At 55.5% G+C, this 15,198-nt stretch overlaps 1 protein-coding gene across 2 annotated transcripts; it reads right to left on the bottom strand.

Moving 5' to 3' along the window:
* Window positions 1-7,259: 7,259 nt before the first annotated feature.
* Window positions 7,260-13,849, bottom strand: DYNLL2 (dynein light chain LC8-type 2). 2 transcript variants are annotated; one of them, XM_027471983.3, is made up of 3 exons: window positions 13,686-13,849; window positions 10,795-10,933; window positions 7,260-9,125 (listed from the first exon to the last, which is right to left on the bottom strand). In XM_027471983.3, the coding sequence occupies exons 2-3, from the start codon at window positions 10,924-10,926 to the stop codon at window positions 8,988-8,990; spliced, it is 270 nt and encodes an 89-aa protein (XP_027327784.1). In that variant the 5' UTR covers window positions 10,927-10,933; window positions 13,686-13,849; the 3' UTR covers window positions 7,260-8,987. The 2 variants fall into 2 exon arrangements, with proteins under 2 accessions (XP_027327784.1, XP_071882037.1); XM_072025936.1 differs by lacking the exon at window positions 13,686-13,849 and having other exon boundaries at window positions 10,795-10,953.
* Window positions 13,850-15,198: the final 1,349 nt, after the last annotated feature.

Below are 15,198 nucleotides of genomic sequence, written 5' to 3'. Positions count from 1 at the left end.
GTCACCGCCTTATGTTGTGATTTATTATTTCGAAAGCTTCTTAATACATACTTAAAGCTCGTCCTTCCTCGTTGCCCTTTGTTTTTAAAGTGCTGCTGAAATTTGTGTTTTGACAGCAGCCCCTGCTTTTGTTAGGCCCTAATAAATCTGGGACTGAAACCACCACATGGGTTTATAAAGCAACCAAAGGCAGAGCTCTTGCAGTAATTCCTCTTCACCAGAGTTTAGGGAATAATTTCTCTGAATTTGTTGACATGGAGACACATCTTACCAGCACCTAGTAAGCCTCCACATTTGCTCACCCCTCAAAAACCCCAAACGAGAGCAATCATTGCACGGTATCCAGCAGTGGCCGTGAGGGAAAAGAGCACAAGTCGGCCACTGTTCAACACGCTCTGCTACTATCATGCAAATACATCTGGTTCGACAGCACAGAGCCAGACTTCAAAGGACAGAGAAGTCATTAGAATCACAGTTCAAAGCAAAAAGTGAGCAGCTGGGTTAGGCCATCTGGTACGGGACATAAAATGGTCGCTTTCTTCCCCAGTCAGTCTATGAAATTTTCATTAATTGTAGGAACACCTTCCAACACTAAGCAACATAATGTTGTTTAAACTGGAAGTCTTAATAAATCATCAACGCTCATATCTTACGAAAACAAAGTACCTGAAGTCTGGTGGGTTCTTTCCTCACCTGCAATGCCATGTGCCATAATTACAATTTTAGCTCAGTATTTTCAAAGCAAATTAGTGGAAATTGGATTCCTCAGCTCCTTTGAAAGTCCCAGGAAAGAATGTGGAAAGGACGGCTCCCCGGGCTGCAGGGGAATCTCCTTCTCTATTGATTTCAGGAGCTGTGTTTGGCTTAAAAACATGCAAAGAAAGAAAGCGTCCTCCAGGCTGCATCAGCGGGGTCTGTGCCTCCCCAGGTGCCAGGACTGCCAGAAGGGCTGGTGCTGGGCACGATCCTCTGCGTGAAGCAGGAGCTGGCGCTGACAGCGGTGGGGAATCCACCAAGACAGTCCTCTGCAAGAACCCGTGAGAATATATGGATAAATCCACGGCTGGCAAGCTCATGGCAGGGTTAGGGGAATGCAAAATCACTGAGATGAGGTGAGCTGCACTGGCCCACAGACCTGGGAGAGTTCCCATGGGGATAACGTTCTGTGAACCGTGGCTGATTATGGCTTAAACGAAACCCACCTCCCTGCAGCACCCCAGCGGATATCTGAGCCGAGAGAAATTCCAGCTCCGGCAGCGTAAGCACAGCTCAGCAGAAATCCCCGTTTCAGATGCTCTTATCTCCAGGCCCCCAAGAGCTCCCGGAAATTGCTATTCCTGTTAAATATATGGATGAGTTCCTTGAAATTCAGGCAGGTGGTTTGATAATGCAGGGCTGGTGACAGCTGCCACGGGGAAGCCGCACAGAACAGGGGCCATGGCAGAGAGCTCAAGGGCACGGCAGATACCTGCTGATTTTGATAAAACGATGACCTGGGAACTGCTACCATTCCTCCCTGCCTCCTTGCATTTCAGATCTGTCAGCTGCGTCTGTTCCTGGAAAAGGCAGAACGGAGAGAATTCATCTTGATCTTATTGCCCTGGGAGAATAACTGGCCCAAAACTCAGATCAGAATTTCGGGGCGTTTCTTTGCCAGGCTCCCCAGGATGCCGCTGTTGCCATCAGTCCTCCAAATTTCCCAACTTTTCACCTCTTCCCAGCATCATTTTGAAGCAGGTGGAACACCTGAATCTAGAAAAAATCCACGTGCCCAGGGCAGCAAGCGCACACATGCAGATTCTCCATCCCAGGGACGTTCAGGAATGGAGATTTAGTGAGTGCCCCTGCCTGCAAGATGCTACACACTTACCGTCCCCCAAAGGCACGTGCAGATTCAGCGCAGCACTCAGCATTATCTCCGCTGGTGCCAAAGGTGTCTCCCACTGCACTCCCCAGCTGTTTTCCCAAGCTGCGGGCCAGCTGACGGACAAACAGCGCTGGCTCCGGGTTTGTTTGCCCCTGAAGGACAGACACGGATACTTGGAATATTTTCCTAATCTCGTTTTCTCATGCAAGCGACTGCTGGCGAAGTCGGGGTTGTTGCTGCACAGTGGGTTCAGAGGTGGGATGTGGGGATGGGACGTGGCACGCAGAGCACCCACGAGCAGCAGGGAGGTGCCCACCCGCACTGCTGGGACCCCGCTGCCCGCATCCAGCCCAGGCTGGGTTCCCCACCCAACTCCCTGAGCCCTCAACCTGCCCTGGTGACCTGGCTAATTTGGCTAATTCCTCCTCTCCGCCGAGGGGCATTAAACCTCCTTCCAAACGGGAACGCCACGGTCTGAGGTCACCCAGCCCTCCTGAGAACCAGGGCTCAGGTTTCCAAAACTATTTCTGGGTGAAGGACTACCGGATTTATTTAGCGGCTTAACGTGGCTGGGCTGGGAACTGCAGCTGAGGCTGGCACGGTGATTTGGAAGCACAGCTGGTACCGGTTGGCCCCTGCATCCCACTCGTGCTCCTCACCCTGGGTTTTGCCTTCCCAAGCAGAAGCTGGGACGTTCCCATGCCGCCTCCGCAGGAGGTGACGGGGACCCCGGGGACACCGGTGGAGCTTGGCTGGTGGCAGCGAGCCTGCGACACCTCCCCCTCCGCACAAAATAGCGCGGGCTGGTTTTTCACTTCTACATCTAAATCTGTTTTCATCCTTTGCACGATTTCAGGAGAGGTGCCATAAACCCGTAAATGAGCGCCGAGTAACAGAGGGGAACGCGGGGCCGAGAGCGCAGCGACCTGCTGGGACTTGGAGAGCGCTCTGCTGGCTGCCCGGCCTCAGCCGCCTGCCAGGGATGCACACCAAACATGAGCTAATCCCAACAAAAATAGGAGTGAAATCATAATTCATATGCATAATTCATGTGCATAATTTTATCTCCGCTGTGTATTCTCCAGGGATGTATTCTAGAAAATGCTTTCTTTCCCCTCCCCTCGACACTCTTGTCCTTCCAAAAAGTGCCGTAGATGCAAATCATTGGAGACAGCAAGGGGTAGTAGCTTTGCTGGGTTACTAAATAAATGCTAGATTTGTCTGAGTTTCTAGCCTACGTCTTGGCAAGTTATGCAGATTGAAGCTGTTGTATAGACAAGCAGGCTTGTAATAATCACAGGATTTTAATTGCTTTCATTGTGAACCCTGGCTGCTGATTGTATCTGCATGGAAAACTAACAGTTTGCACTTGCAAATGCTAAAAATGTTAAACAATAATGGCAATTAGAGATAATTATAGTTATTCTGAAGCAAGGATTGGAGTTAGACTCCAAGAAGACGTCCAGAAAGAACGGAAAGCGTTGCCCTGTTTACTGCACAGACTACGAGCTGCTTTCCATAGGATGCGAGAACTGCCAGATTTAATTGCTTAATGATTTTCTATAAAATATTTAAGTAACACGGTGCCTTAAGCCAGCCCCGGCTCTGCCGGAATTGCAGGTGTCGGCGTTGCTGGAGGACGGTCACAGCGCCAAAGCCCTGGGCTGGCGCCCGGCGCCTGCTGAGTCACGTCGGGCTCTTCTGTGCCGTGCAAGTCACCGGGGTCACCAGCACCCAGGGACCTGATGGCAGGGGCTGGGTGGGTGCCAGGTCTCAGCCCAGCCAGCCGCTGTTTTTGGGGAAGCCTCTGCAGCACAGGTCCAGCTTTGCCCCCTCCAAGCTGGCTGATGGACCCGCTCAGTCACTCCCTGTCCGGTCAGTTGGGTCCCTTAGAGAAAACAAGCCCTTTAAAAGCACATCGAGGAAGAGGTTTTGTCCTCGTCGAAGCGTTTTGGGCTTTCCTCAAAACCAAAACAGGCACTTATTTATCCCCAGAGCCGCGCTCTGGGCTGGGTGCCAGCCACTGTGTGCAGGCTGCGGCGGGGGCACATCCTGCCCACGCACCCCACCTGCACGTCCCACCTGCGCATCCTGCCCACGCACCCCACCTGTGCACCCCTCCTGCACCCCTCCTGCACATCCCACCTGCGCCCGGCCCCTAGGAGGCTGTGGAGGGTGACACAGCCCCTTGGGAGCCCTGCAAGGTGGGCACGAGATCCAGCCCCAAGCCTGGAACGGAGCACTTAACCTCCTGCTCATGGAAAAACGCCCGTGTAAGACGGGATTTCCGTTCCTCTGACTCAGCTTAAGCAGCACAGGGCTAAAGCTCTGCTTGCGCGGGGCGTGCTGTGAGGCATTAAACTCTGCCTGTCCTTCTGCTGCGTCCTGGCAGCGCTCGGTGCTGAGTTAGGACAACGGGGAACGCATTGCCCAGGGCCTGGCTCGCTGCCTCCATCCCAACAGCAGCACCCGAGCAGCCCCGCAGCCCCCAGCCCCATCCCAGACGTGCGGGTTGGAGGTGCCCGAGGAGCTTGGGGGGGAACAAAGGCTGCTTTCACGGGTTCTGAAGGAGCTCGAGGGACTGCCCTGGCAAATTCCTTGCGTGTTTCTATGGGCTGTAACCAATGCAAGGGGGGGAGAAGTGCTCCCAGCAATCTCCTCCCACTGAAAGCACTCCATTCACAGCCGGGCTGGAAGGCAGCGAAAGGAAAGGCCGTGCACATGTTGAGATGCAGGGGGGTGTTGCATGGGGCGCTTGCACCTCTCCTATAACCCCCCCTGCCCACCCAGCAGGGCCAGGCTGTTCCCCTGAGGTCCTGAGCCCGCTTCCATGGGCAAGGGACAAGGAGCCACAGCAGGGCCAGATGAAACCGAAGCTTAACCCCGGGCCAAATCCTGCTGAGCAGAACCCGGCGCTGCCCCTGCTCGGGCTGCAGGCACAGGGACAGGATGGGATCAGACCCGGCGGGGCCGTGCCTGAAACACGGAGCAGGCCTCGGAGGAGAGGCCGGAAAGAAGGAAGCCAGAGGCTCAAAAGCCAAAAAATACATCTGGATGCTGCCCAGGTCGACGTGGACCTGACGTGTTTGAGATGATCCGGATGGGGCGTTCTGCTTTACGGCCGTCTGCTCCCCTCCCTGCACGGGGATTGAGCTGTGTAGGGGAAACCTGCTGACCAGGACGAGGTGTTACTTGTCTGAATGGTACTGAGTCACTGCTCAGCCTCAGCTAGCCGCTGCCTCGAGGGAGGAAACACAAACACGGCCGGCTCCTGCAGCTCCGTAGCCACAGGGGGCTGTGAGAGGCAAGCCTCATGCCCAGACATCGCTGCCGTGAGTCACCGCCTGGCAGAGGGTGTCCGAGTCACTGCTCAATAAATAGAACAAAGCCGGGAACCCCTGGGTGGGCAGGCACGGCACAGCCCCGCTTCCTTCAGCGAGCGCCAGCCGTCTCCTCGGGGTTTACCAGGAGCGCGGGATAAAGGAGATTTCCATGTTTCAGCACAAATCTCCTACAAAAACGCTGAGAAGAGGAACATGTCCTTTGGGTGCCAGGCTTACCGGCACAGGCTCTGCCTCCACGTGCCTGGGAGGATTAAGGCTGCGGTGCTGCTGCTGCAGAGTGACTTTGCAGGGCAGGAAGAGAGGAGAACAGGCGGCCCCGCTGCTCCCACAGGAGCAGGCTGCAGAGCCCGGCCCCTGCTCGGGCTGCCAGGGTTGGGAGGACCTCTGGGAGCACAGCTACCAGAGAGGAGCCCCTTCAGCGTCACAAATTGCTGCTTTCGCAAGGCCACACCTAGAAGAAATATAAGGAATTGAAAAACTCTGCCTGTAAGGAAATAACGTGACACTCCCCAGCCATGAACCCGCAGCGAGCGCACGCACACGTCTGCAGGCACCGTCCCGAGCCCACAGGCAGCAGCCAGCAGCTCAGCCCGCTGCCCTCGGACGTTTCTGAAGGGCTGGAAGGCAGCGTGGTAACATCCACTGAGCTTACACTGAACTAGCAGTTTGCCCAAACATCTGGAAGCAGTTTATTTCTCCAGATGTTTCCCCCGCAGACACATACCTTCCACTCGGTGCCCCGGATCCAGATGTTTCCAAGCAGCTCCACGCTCTTGCTGAAACGCAGCAGGCGCCCTGGGGACGCTGCCAGGCTCCCCAGCACAGCCACGGTTAACGCTCCGAGGCATAATGCGGGACACCTGCACGTGGTGGAAACTGGAGACAAAACACGGAGCCCGGCAATGGAAAAAGTCAAAGCCAAAAGCTGCGTCAGGCAGCTGCTGGGGAGCCCGGGGGGAAGGCAGCGGGGACACAAAGCTCTGTGTTAAAACCTCAGCTGTGCAGAGGGAAGTGCTGCTCGACTTCGGGCAGCTCGCGCCTTCCAGAGCCCCAGCGCTGCACAAAGGAGCATTCAGAGGGAAAGCTGCGGACGTGCAGCGCTGGGATCTGCTGCAGGGGTTAGGGGCAGGTGAGCAGGGCTTGGTTTCACCACCCAGCCTAACGCTGAAGGTGCGAGCTCCTGGTCCTCAGCCTGGAGCAGGACTCCTGCTGCAGAGAGGTGTTCAGGGAAGCAGCAAACCCATTTTCTCTCCATGTGTGTGAGTTCAAGGCATGGTGTCCCACCAGGGCTCAGTCACACCAGCACGATCCTGCTTTTCATCATACATTCAGATGAGCAGCTTCTGGACATTCCTGAGCCACTTTTTACAAGGGAAGCCCCCCAGAGGGGGTGACTCCCCCAGCCCTACAAGGCTGCAGGTGCTCTCTTGGAGCTGCACCAAGTGACCCGCAGCCACACCGGGAGCACAGAGCCCCAGCACGGTTTAGGTTAAGCCCACACAGCCCCGCTGCCAGCTAAAAGGCTCCCTGGGAGCAGAGGGAGGAGCAGCAGCGCTCCCAGCTCCTCCCAAACATAGGAACCGCCTCTGCTTTTCAGCACTGTCAGGTGCAGGTTAGACAGACTGCCTGTGTGTAGCAAACACACTGCTGCTTATTTTGGAGCTCTGCTTTCAGCTCTTTTTGTGGCTGCTCAACGCGAGCCTCGTGCTCATCTATGGCTCAGCTCACAGAAGCCAGGACCCCAGCTGCTCCGCTGCCCCCCTCACGCCTCCAGATCCAGGTTACCTGGCACAGCAGCACCCAGCAGGGCTGCAGGAGGATGTGCTCCCCTCAGTCCCTCCTTCTGGCTCCCTGGTGGAGCCAGGCTGGAGGGCAGTGCCCACACAGATGGGCCACACGCTCCTCAAACTGAGCTTCTTCCTCCCCTCCTGCAGAGCTACCTCCTCTGTGGCACCAGCATCTTCCAGGGCACAGAGCTGGCTGCTCACCTTCTCCAGACAAGAGCAGTTTGTGCTTCGGACAGTAGACAATGAAGACACCAGAGGCTGTTGAAATGTGTCAATTCACCTTTAATGTTTGAAAAAAATAAATGGTATTTGAGCCATTGCAGTTATGAAGGGAACGTATCTTGCTCCACAAGAGACCGTGAACAGGTTCACATTAGACTCATGCTTGGAAAAAACAAATCCAAAACATTCTTCTTTCAGATCAAAGTGGAGTTCCGAACAGACAAGACCACAAGAGTGCCCCAGACAGCCCAAGGCACGTTACCCCAGTGCAGACATTTCCATCAACATGAAGTAATGACAGCTACATTCTTTCTAGTTACAACATTGTTCTATCAATATTACAAAATTAGGCATACTTTGGATTTTGCACAGAGACAAGGACTTTTACTTCAGGAAGTAGTCAACCTGGGTCACCAAAGTCATTTCGCAATGAAGAGCTCCCTTCACTCTGCCTTCCCCCACCCCAGCAGTGACTTGTTACCAACACCAAATTTGTCGTGGAGACACGAGTTAGGCTCCCAAGCCCAGTGATTTGTCTATGAATTAGTTAAACCAACAGACAGACTGTGACAGCACCAAGTATCCACTTGCCATCACACAGCCTTTGTCCTTCAGGATTCCTCCCACCCAGATCCAGAACACTTCCTGCAGTTTAATCCGAGGGTCAGTACGTACTAAGACAACATCACTGCTGAACCTATTGGAGACCAAGACGTTTTTCTGCCATTGCAGCAGATGTCACATGAGTTTCCTTCACACAAACATCACATGTAAATTTAACTTCTTGGTACTGTGCTTTAAGAACAAAAGCAGATATCAGAACATGGAGGACAGGCCTCCAGAAATAGCTTATCAGCTACAGAAATAAAAAAAGGAGACAGTGGCCACTTACAAGTCTTCCACATGATTAGCTTGTTTTAAAGGAGAGCATCAAGTTAAGGCAGTGTTGAGACAACTGGCTACGAACATGCCAAATAGCTGTTGTCAGCAGTCACCAATTTGATATCCTACTCCGTTCAGGGGTGGGCCGTGTGGCCAACTTTAGATCTCAGCACCAGGGTCTAAAGACTTCAGCCACAGCACGCTGCTTCCTGCAGCGAGCAGCAGCTCAAGGGGTGCTTGTTGAAGCCTTCTAGACCAGGCCGAGGTGCTTACAAGTCTAGGTCAACGCTTCAGCAGAGCCAAAAATACAGTGATGGGTACTGAAAGAACACTGAGGGTGCCAGCTGCACGTCTGGTTATCACAGTCCAAGGTGGAGTTCAACTTGTGTGAAAGCCACGTAAAGAAGAGCCACCCCACCAGCTTCCAGGTGGTTTAGGTACCTGCACTGAGGTTACTGGGAGAGCCAGCTCTCTACAGTCTGCAGGGTGGGTTCGGAGGCTCACACTGGCTTTGCTCCTCATGACAAGATTAACAGTCTAGTAAAACTCAGTAAGGAAGTCAGGGGCTTTTTGGCCTGCCCAAAGTTTTCCCAGCCTCAAAGAAGGAGTTACCACTGAGGGAGCTGTTGTGGAATAGTTTTATTTCTTCCCACGTAAAGGCCATTGTTTAAGCATTTACAGGTTTCCTAGTGCAATACAACCAAAAAAAGCAGTAACAAAAAAATGCCGCCTTCTTCCCAGGCAACTAAACAGAAGTAGAATTTTACTGCAACATATACACATTAAATATAGTATACAGTCCATGCAGCGGCATAGCCATGTTAAAGGGAGTCGTGGCTTCAGCCATCAGTGCATTACAGTCCGAATTTCACTTGCTCCTACTTCCTATCCAGACTTGAAGAGAAGAATTGCAACCTGACCCAAGTAAAAATAGATGAAGTGCTTTGTCTCGTGTGTTACATAGCTGCCAAAGTTTCTGCCAACAATGCAGTGCCAAGTTGGGTTGTATTTCTTGTCAAATTCCTGAAGAAACAGAAGAGAGGCGTTAAGGCCAAGAAAGCCCACATGAAAATAGTTCTAAGCACAAATTCTTTGCCGGTTCTGTTCGCACACTAACGCCCCTCCTCCCACCTGCAGCATCCTTACATTCCCTGCCACAAGACACCATTGTGTGGAGTGAGGCAGTGCCTGACGTGAGCTAGGCCTCTGCACTGGCTGGTCTGCAGGATCCAACGCAAGCAAATTATCTCCCGAGATGTGGAGCACACATCTGCCCTGGGCAGAGCAAGCAGACCTAAGTGCTCTCCCTGGTACAGACCTATTCAAGCCCCACGTATAGGCTAGCTCGGGGGAATATTTCTCCTCTCCCATTCCAAACCCACTCACAAAAAAATAAAAAAAGGTTTTGGCATGTCTGCTCTGGCAAGGCATTTGAGCTTAAAGGTCACCTAAAAAAAGGAAGGAGAAGTCTGCCTTATGCTGTTTGGGATACTTCACAGAGGGGGAAAAATGTGCAGTGAAAATAAGCAGGCAAATTCACAAAATAAAACCCTGAGGTCAGAGGTGAGCAAGGTCAACTCTGGACCCTCAAGAATTCTTAGTCTTCTACTTAGCAGGTAAGGGAGGGTTGAAGAGTTTTCTCCTCCCTCTACTACACAACTCCCAGGAACACCCTTCCCTCCCCCTCAAAGCCAGAAGAACAGACTTGATGTTCAAGATTAAAGCAAGACTCAGTCCTCAGACAGCAGCAAGACAGTTTCAGCTCTTTGCAGGTAACCTTTGAAGTAAGGAAAAGCTTTCTTGCCAGGGCTTGAAGGTGCATCAAATCACTTCCCTCCTCCCAACGCTTAGGAAATAAAGGGCAACTGTTTGGATTCCTTCTGCTGCATTCCCTCCTTTTACAGACTGCATTGCCCCAAGTGCTTTCAGATAGGTCTTGCCTCATCAGATCAAAGTGATCTGAGAAGTCAGGAGACACCTCTGAATCCTTTACATTCAGGGTTAGGTTACAAGCAAGGCCCAGGAGCTAATCCTGGTGCTAGGGCTGCATTGCCTACATAATCATCTTCCTCCTTGAAAAGCACTTTGCCTGACTATTCAGAGAAGTGGCCACGGAGGAAACCAACAGCTCCCCAGATGCTGACAAGCATGAGCCTGAAGCTAACAGGTTCCTGGGAACAGGGAGGCACCTCTTCACAGAACTGCCTGCACTGCTTTTACAGCATCTCCACATCCCTGGCAGGCAGCACAAGGCTGCGTCCTCCTCCACACCCGCTGCCTCAGAGCCAGAACATGCAGACAGAGCTGCTCATGCAGGGCTGCCCACTTCTGAGGGAAACTTCAGAGTAATCCCACCCTGCACCAGCACTGCCAGTCCAGCAGCAGCTGCGGAGCAAGTCCTGAGGAGAGGCTGCAGCCAGCTCTAAGCTGAGAGATCCAGCGGGAGAGCACACAAGCACGCACTCAGCTTGCTCAAAGCTTGCCAGAGCAGCAGACCAGGCCCTGCTCTGCCACAGCCTCCCTCTGACCTTGGAGAAGTCACTCCTTTCTCTTGGGAATAGTGGCAAGAAGCAGAAAAAGCATCTCCTCCTTCCAAGAAGTATGAAGTCTCAAACCACTCAGGCTCGACACACACACACAAGAGCTTCAGCCGTGAGTCTCAGGCAGAGCAGCCCCCTCGCCCCTCGGTTACCTTCTTTATATACGCTGCAATGTCCTTTTCTATGTTGTACTTCTCCATTGCCTGCGTGGCACAGTCAACGGCATCCTGCTGCATGTCCTCGGACATGTCTGCATTCTTGATGACAGCCTTTCTGTCAGACATGGTGAACCTAAGGCAGAACATAAGATTCTGTTAATCCCTTCCCCAGAAAGGAGAAGCTGCCTGTGCAGAGGTTTCTCTCTGTGGCAGGCTGCGTCACAAGCCGATACTCCAACTCCCCCTGCTACAACCAGCAGGAGTTTATCAGGGTAGCCCACAGCAGCCCCAGGCCGAGATCTCCCTTCCAGCTGGAGCACTGGCACTGCCCTGGGGGTTAGATCAGGTAGTCCAACATCAGCACCTGCATCGAACAGGCAGGGAAAGCCGCGTGGGAGGAGATGTGTGGAGACACAGCCCTCCTAGACAACAGGCTACAGCCAAAGCTTGCCTTCCAGGTGCACCAGTGGTTTGGGCATCTTAAGCTCAGAGCCTCGCGAGCAGACCTCAGGCAGCCTGTGCCCAGCATGTCAGCACTAGCACTGCTTTCAGCTCACCCTCAACCAGAGCTACTGCTGCTGGAATGGCAGGCGGAATGGGGAACAGCACTCGTTCCCTCACCTCACCACTGCTTTGCCACCGAAACCCAGACTTCAGCAGTTCTCACGGGACAAAGCCGGTCTGACAAAATAGAAACACTACACTGCAGCCTTGGAACACGTGGGGAAGCACAGCAAGGGAAAACAGCCTCCCATTTTCCTCCCCCAGCCTGTGAGGCAGAGGCCAGCATGCTGGTACTGCCCTCATCTCTAGGAAACCAGGGAGAGGTAACTTGAGCTGAGCATTTAACCCCTTGGCTATCACCCACTTAAGGTGTTTTGTACCAGGCAGTGAAACCATTCACACATAGGCTTCCCACAGCCCTTTTAGGGAAGCATTCAGCACTGGGAAGTGTCCTGTGTGCAATTCATGTCATCCTAGAAAGCAGGGATTTGGCAGTCCCAGCCCTACAGCAATTCCCCAAGCAGAGGCTGACCTACACACCAGGAAAGGCTTCTGGGCAGCCCTGCTGTCAGCTGTCCCACACCACCATCCCAGGCCCACCGGGATGCACGCTTTGTCTGAGGACTGTCTGAGTGAAGGCCTGTGCTGGCACCTTGGCAGCAGCTCCTACCAGAGAGCATTTAAACTTGGTGAAATTAAGCCTTTGGTGGCAACAAGTGCCTCCAATTAAGCCTGCAGAGCACCATTAGGTTTACTAATACCTCTACAGCACTGCAAGTCTGAGCACTACTACCAAGAATGTTTTGCAATGGTGAAACTACACATTCTTAGCTTTACCAGGGAGTGAAGAAAATCTGCTGCAATGATCGCTTCCTGGAACAGTCCCAGGAAACTGAAGGAGTAGCTTTGTTACAGCAATTAAAGGAGCCTGCTAGCCAGGGAGAAAGAGAATCCAGTTACATAATTGCAGCCCTACAATTACAATACTTCAATTCTTTACTCTGCACTTGAGGACTTCTACTGCAACCTTAATTTATACTGTTTAGATGCAGTGTTTAATAGAGCACCGCTATTAACATGCACTAATAGCATCAGGAGGAATAGCAGGAACTGAGCTCACACAGCAGAGAGCACACGCCTCTACCCCTTCTCTGGAAAAGGCACTTCCAGCCACTTTGTTCCCCTCTCTGCTGTGGTTTAAGCCAGCAGGTTTCAGGCTGGGGCTGAGAAACCCTGGCAGTGAAGACATCACTCAGGAGAACCAAAATGCCTGCCTACAGGTTTAGCTCCACTATCCAGGGCCTTGGAAAGTCCTTTAAAGGATCTTCAGGGGGTCCACCCCACAGGAAATCACAGGAAAAGGGAAATAGCAGAAATTCACTTGTGGGTCATTTTTCTAAGAAAGCCTCTTCAGGGAAGGAAGGCCAACAAGTTCTCATGGATTCCAGGCCTTCCCACGCCTCCAGCGCACACAGTTCAGAGGGCATTTGCCATTACATAAGCAGACACTGAGTGACCTGCAGAAAGCGTCTTCCCTCCTCATTGTTCAGGCAAGCCACCAAGGGCCAGCAGCAGCAGAGGAACAAGCCATTATCCTTCAGCGGGGCTGCAGGTGCCTGCCTGTCTGCCCTCCCAGCGCCACTGCTCCAGGGCACAGCAGCCTCCAGGGGCTGGCAGCCAGGCCCCTGGTGCAAGGCAGGGCCAGCTCCCATCACCCCTGAGCACCCCACTGCAGGGCCCTGCCCCCACCACAGGTCCACAGGCCCTGTCCCCACCAGGCCAGCCCCACGCACACGCCCTGTCCCTGCACCACGGAGCGTTGCCAGCCTTCGGGGCTCTGCCACCCGCACCGGGAGGAGGGGAGACACAAAGCCCCGGTGCAGTAGTAACAGCCCAGCGCCAGCAGCTGGGAGCAGGATGGGGCTCCAGCCCAGCACCCTCCCGCAGCAGGACAGGATGGAGCCCCGGGCAGCGCCCAGAACTCCCCTCCGGAGCAGGGGGGCTGCGGGAGGAGGCCCCGGCCCAGCTCCGCGGCAGCGGGAGGGGGCTGGGGAAGGGGGCGCGGTCCGGCCCGGCCTAGCACTGCTCAGCACAGCCCGGCACGGCCCTTCCCCGGCGGGCCCCTGCCGAGACTCTCGGGGAGGCGGCGGCGAGCGCAGGCCGGGCGCTGCGTGACCTTCACCGGGGGGAGCCCCGGGGCGGCGGTGACCTTGCCCGGAGCGAGGCCGGCTGCGGGACCGGGCGTGCGGGGCGTGCACCGGGACCCCCTCACCGGGACCCCCTCGCCGTGAGCCGCCGCCACCCCCTTTCTCTCCTTCCCTTCCTTCCCCTCCCGCGGGCGGACCCCGCACACGGAGCCCCGCAGCCCCGGCGCCGCTCACCTTCACAGTGACGGGGCCAAGCCGGGAGAGCGCAGCGCGGCACAGCACAGCAAGGCACGGCGCCGAGGAGGAGGAGGTGGGAGAGGCCCGGACCCGCGCGGCTCTGCCCGCTCCGCTCCGCTCCCTGCGCCGCGCCGAGCGCTCTGCGCCGCGCCGCCGCGCCGCGCTCAAATACCGCCCCGCCCGCTGCGGCGCGCGGCCCGCCGCGCTCCCATTGGCTGCGCCGCGCCGCACGCCGCGCCCTGATTGGCTGCGCCGCCGCGCTGCCCCGCCGCCCCGGCCCGTCCGCCCGCGCTGCTCTGCCTACATCCTGTTTCATCCCACAATGCCGCGCGGCCGGCGAGGGGCGGGGCGGGGAGGGGCGGGGCTTTGCCGCGCGGGGGGGCGGGGCCTCGGGGGCCCGATCCGGGGGGTGCTGAGCCCGGCCCCGGGGGGTGCTGAGGGGCCGCTGTGGAGCCCCCGGGGTGTCCCCCCCCCAGCCGTGTCCCCAAGCACCCCAACACCCCCAGCCCCCGCTGCCCACGTCTCCAGGGTGCCCCACAGGGCTCAGCCTCGCTCCTGGCCCCGCAGCACCACGCTCGTTCCTCCGCTCCCCGCTCATTTCTTGGGGTTTTTCCCAAATTTACACCGGCAGCGAGGCTCAGGGACCCATCACGGCCACCAGCGCCACGCCCCATGGCGGTCGCTGCCTTTCCATGGGGTTTCCAAGCCAGCCCTGCCAGCTCCAGCCCCGTTTCAAGTGCCCATATAACCCCAACCCTCCTTCGCGTGCCCATAAATCCCCAGCCCCAGTGCTGAGCTGGCCACACAGTGTCCCCACACCAGCTCCTGGGGTGACCTGTGGCCGTCACGGTCCCCTGTGGTGTTTGGGAGATAAAGGGCAGGGACAGGAGGGGACAGGAGAGCCCTTTGGTAACACTGGTGGCCTGGCAGAGCCGCTCGCCTGAGGCTCCTCAGGTGTTTTGGCTCCGTGTCCCCGGAAAAGGCACCGGGACACAAAGGCACCAAAGCCCAGGAGGGCCACGTCATGCTCTCCTTGTGTTTCACGTACACACAAAAGCCAAGGTGAGGACAAAAGGGGAGAACAAAAGCCCCGTTCACTCCGAAACCCAGGTCGAGGTCTGGCACCACAACGCCCCACTCTGTGCTGCTGCTTTCCCCGCAGGAAAGCCGGGGTGAAACCCGGTGAGAGCGACCCAGCACATCCCAAATGGCGCTGTCAGCCCCTCGAAGGGCTGATCCTGCACCCGGCCGGGATGCTCTGCACAAAACCAGCTCCTCAGCCTCCTGGGTTCCCCCCGCAGGGCTCCTGCCCTCGCTAAACGCGCCCGGGGCGTGCAGCTGCCCTCCGGGCCGCCCGTCTGCCAGGCTGGCCGCCCGCCAGCTCCAATTTGGGTTGCTCCATTTCACTTGGGCAGAGGCGCCAGGAAACCACCTGAGGAAAAGCCCAGGAGAAATAAAATAAAAAAATAAAAAATAAAAATAATAATTTAAAAAAAAACAGAAGGGAGTG

The sequence above is a fragment of the Anas platyrhynchos genome, chromosome 20 (genome assembly GCF_047663525.1).
Source record: "Anas platyrhynchos isolate ZD024472 breed Pekin duck chromosome 20, IASCAAS_PekinDuck_T2T, whole genome shotgun sequence".
Lineage (NCBI taxonomy): Eukaryota > Metazoa > Chordata > Aves > Anseriformes > Anatidae > Anas > Anas platyrhynchos.
Note: the sequence above shows the minus strand (reverse complement) of the source record. Positions and strands in the feature narration are given on the sequence as shown.

Coding starts and splice junctions, on each gene's coding strand:
- DYNLL2 (XM_072025936.1), bottom strand. CDS start 10,947: ATGTTCTGCCTTAGGTTCACCATGTCTGACAGAAAGGCTGTCATCAAG. Junction 9,126..10,794: donor TTGCAGCGTATATAAAGAAG/GTAACCGAGGGG, acceptor CTGTTTCTTCAG/GAATTTGACAAGAAATACAA.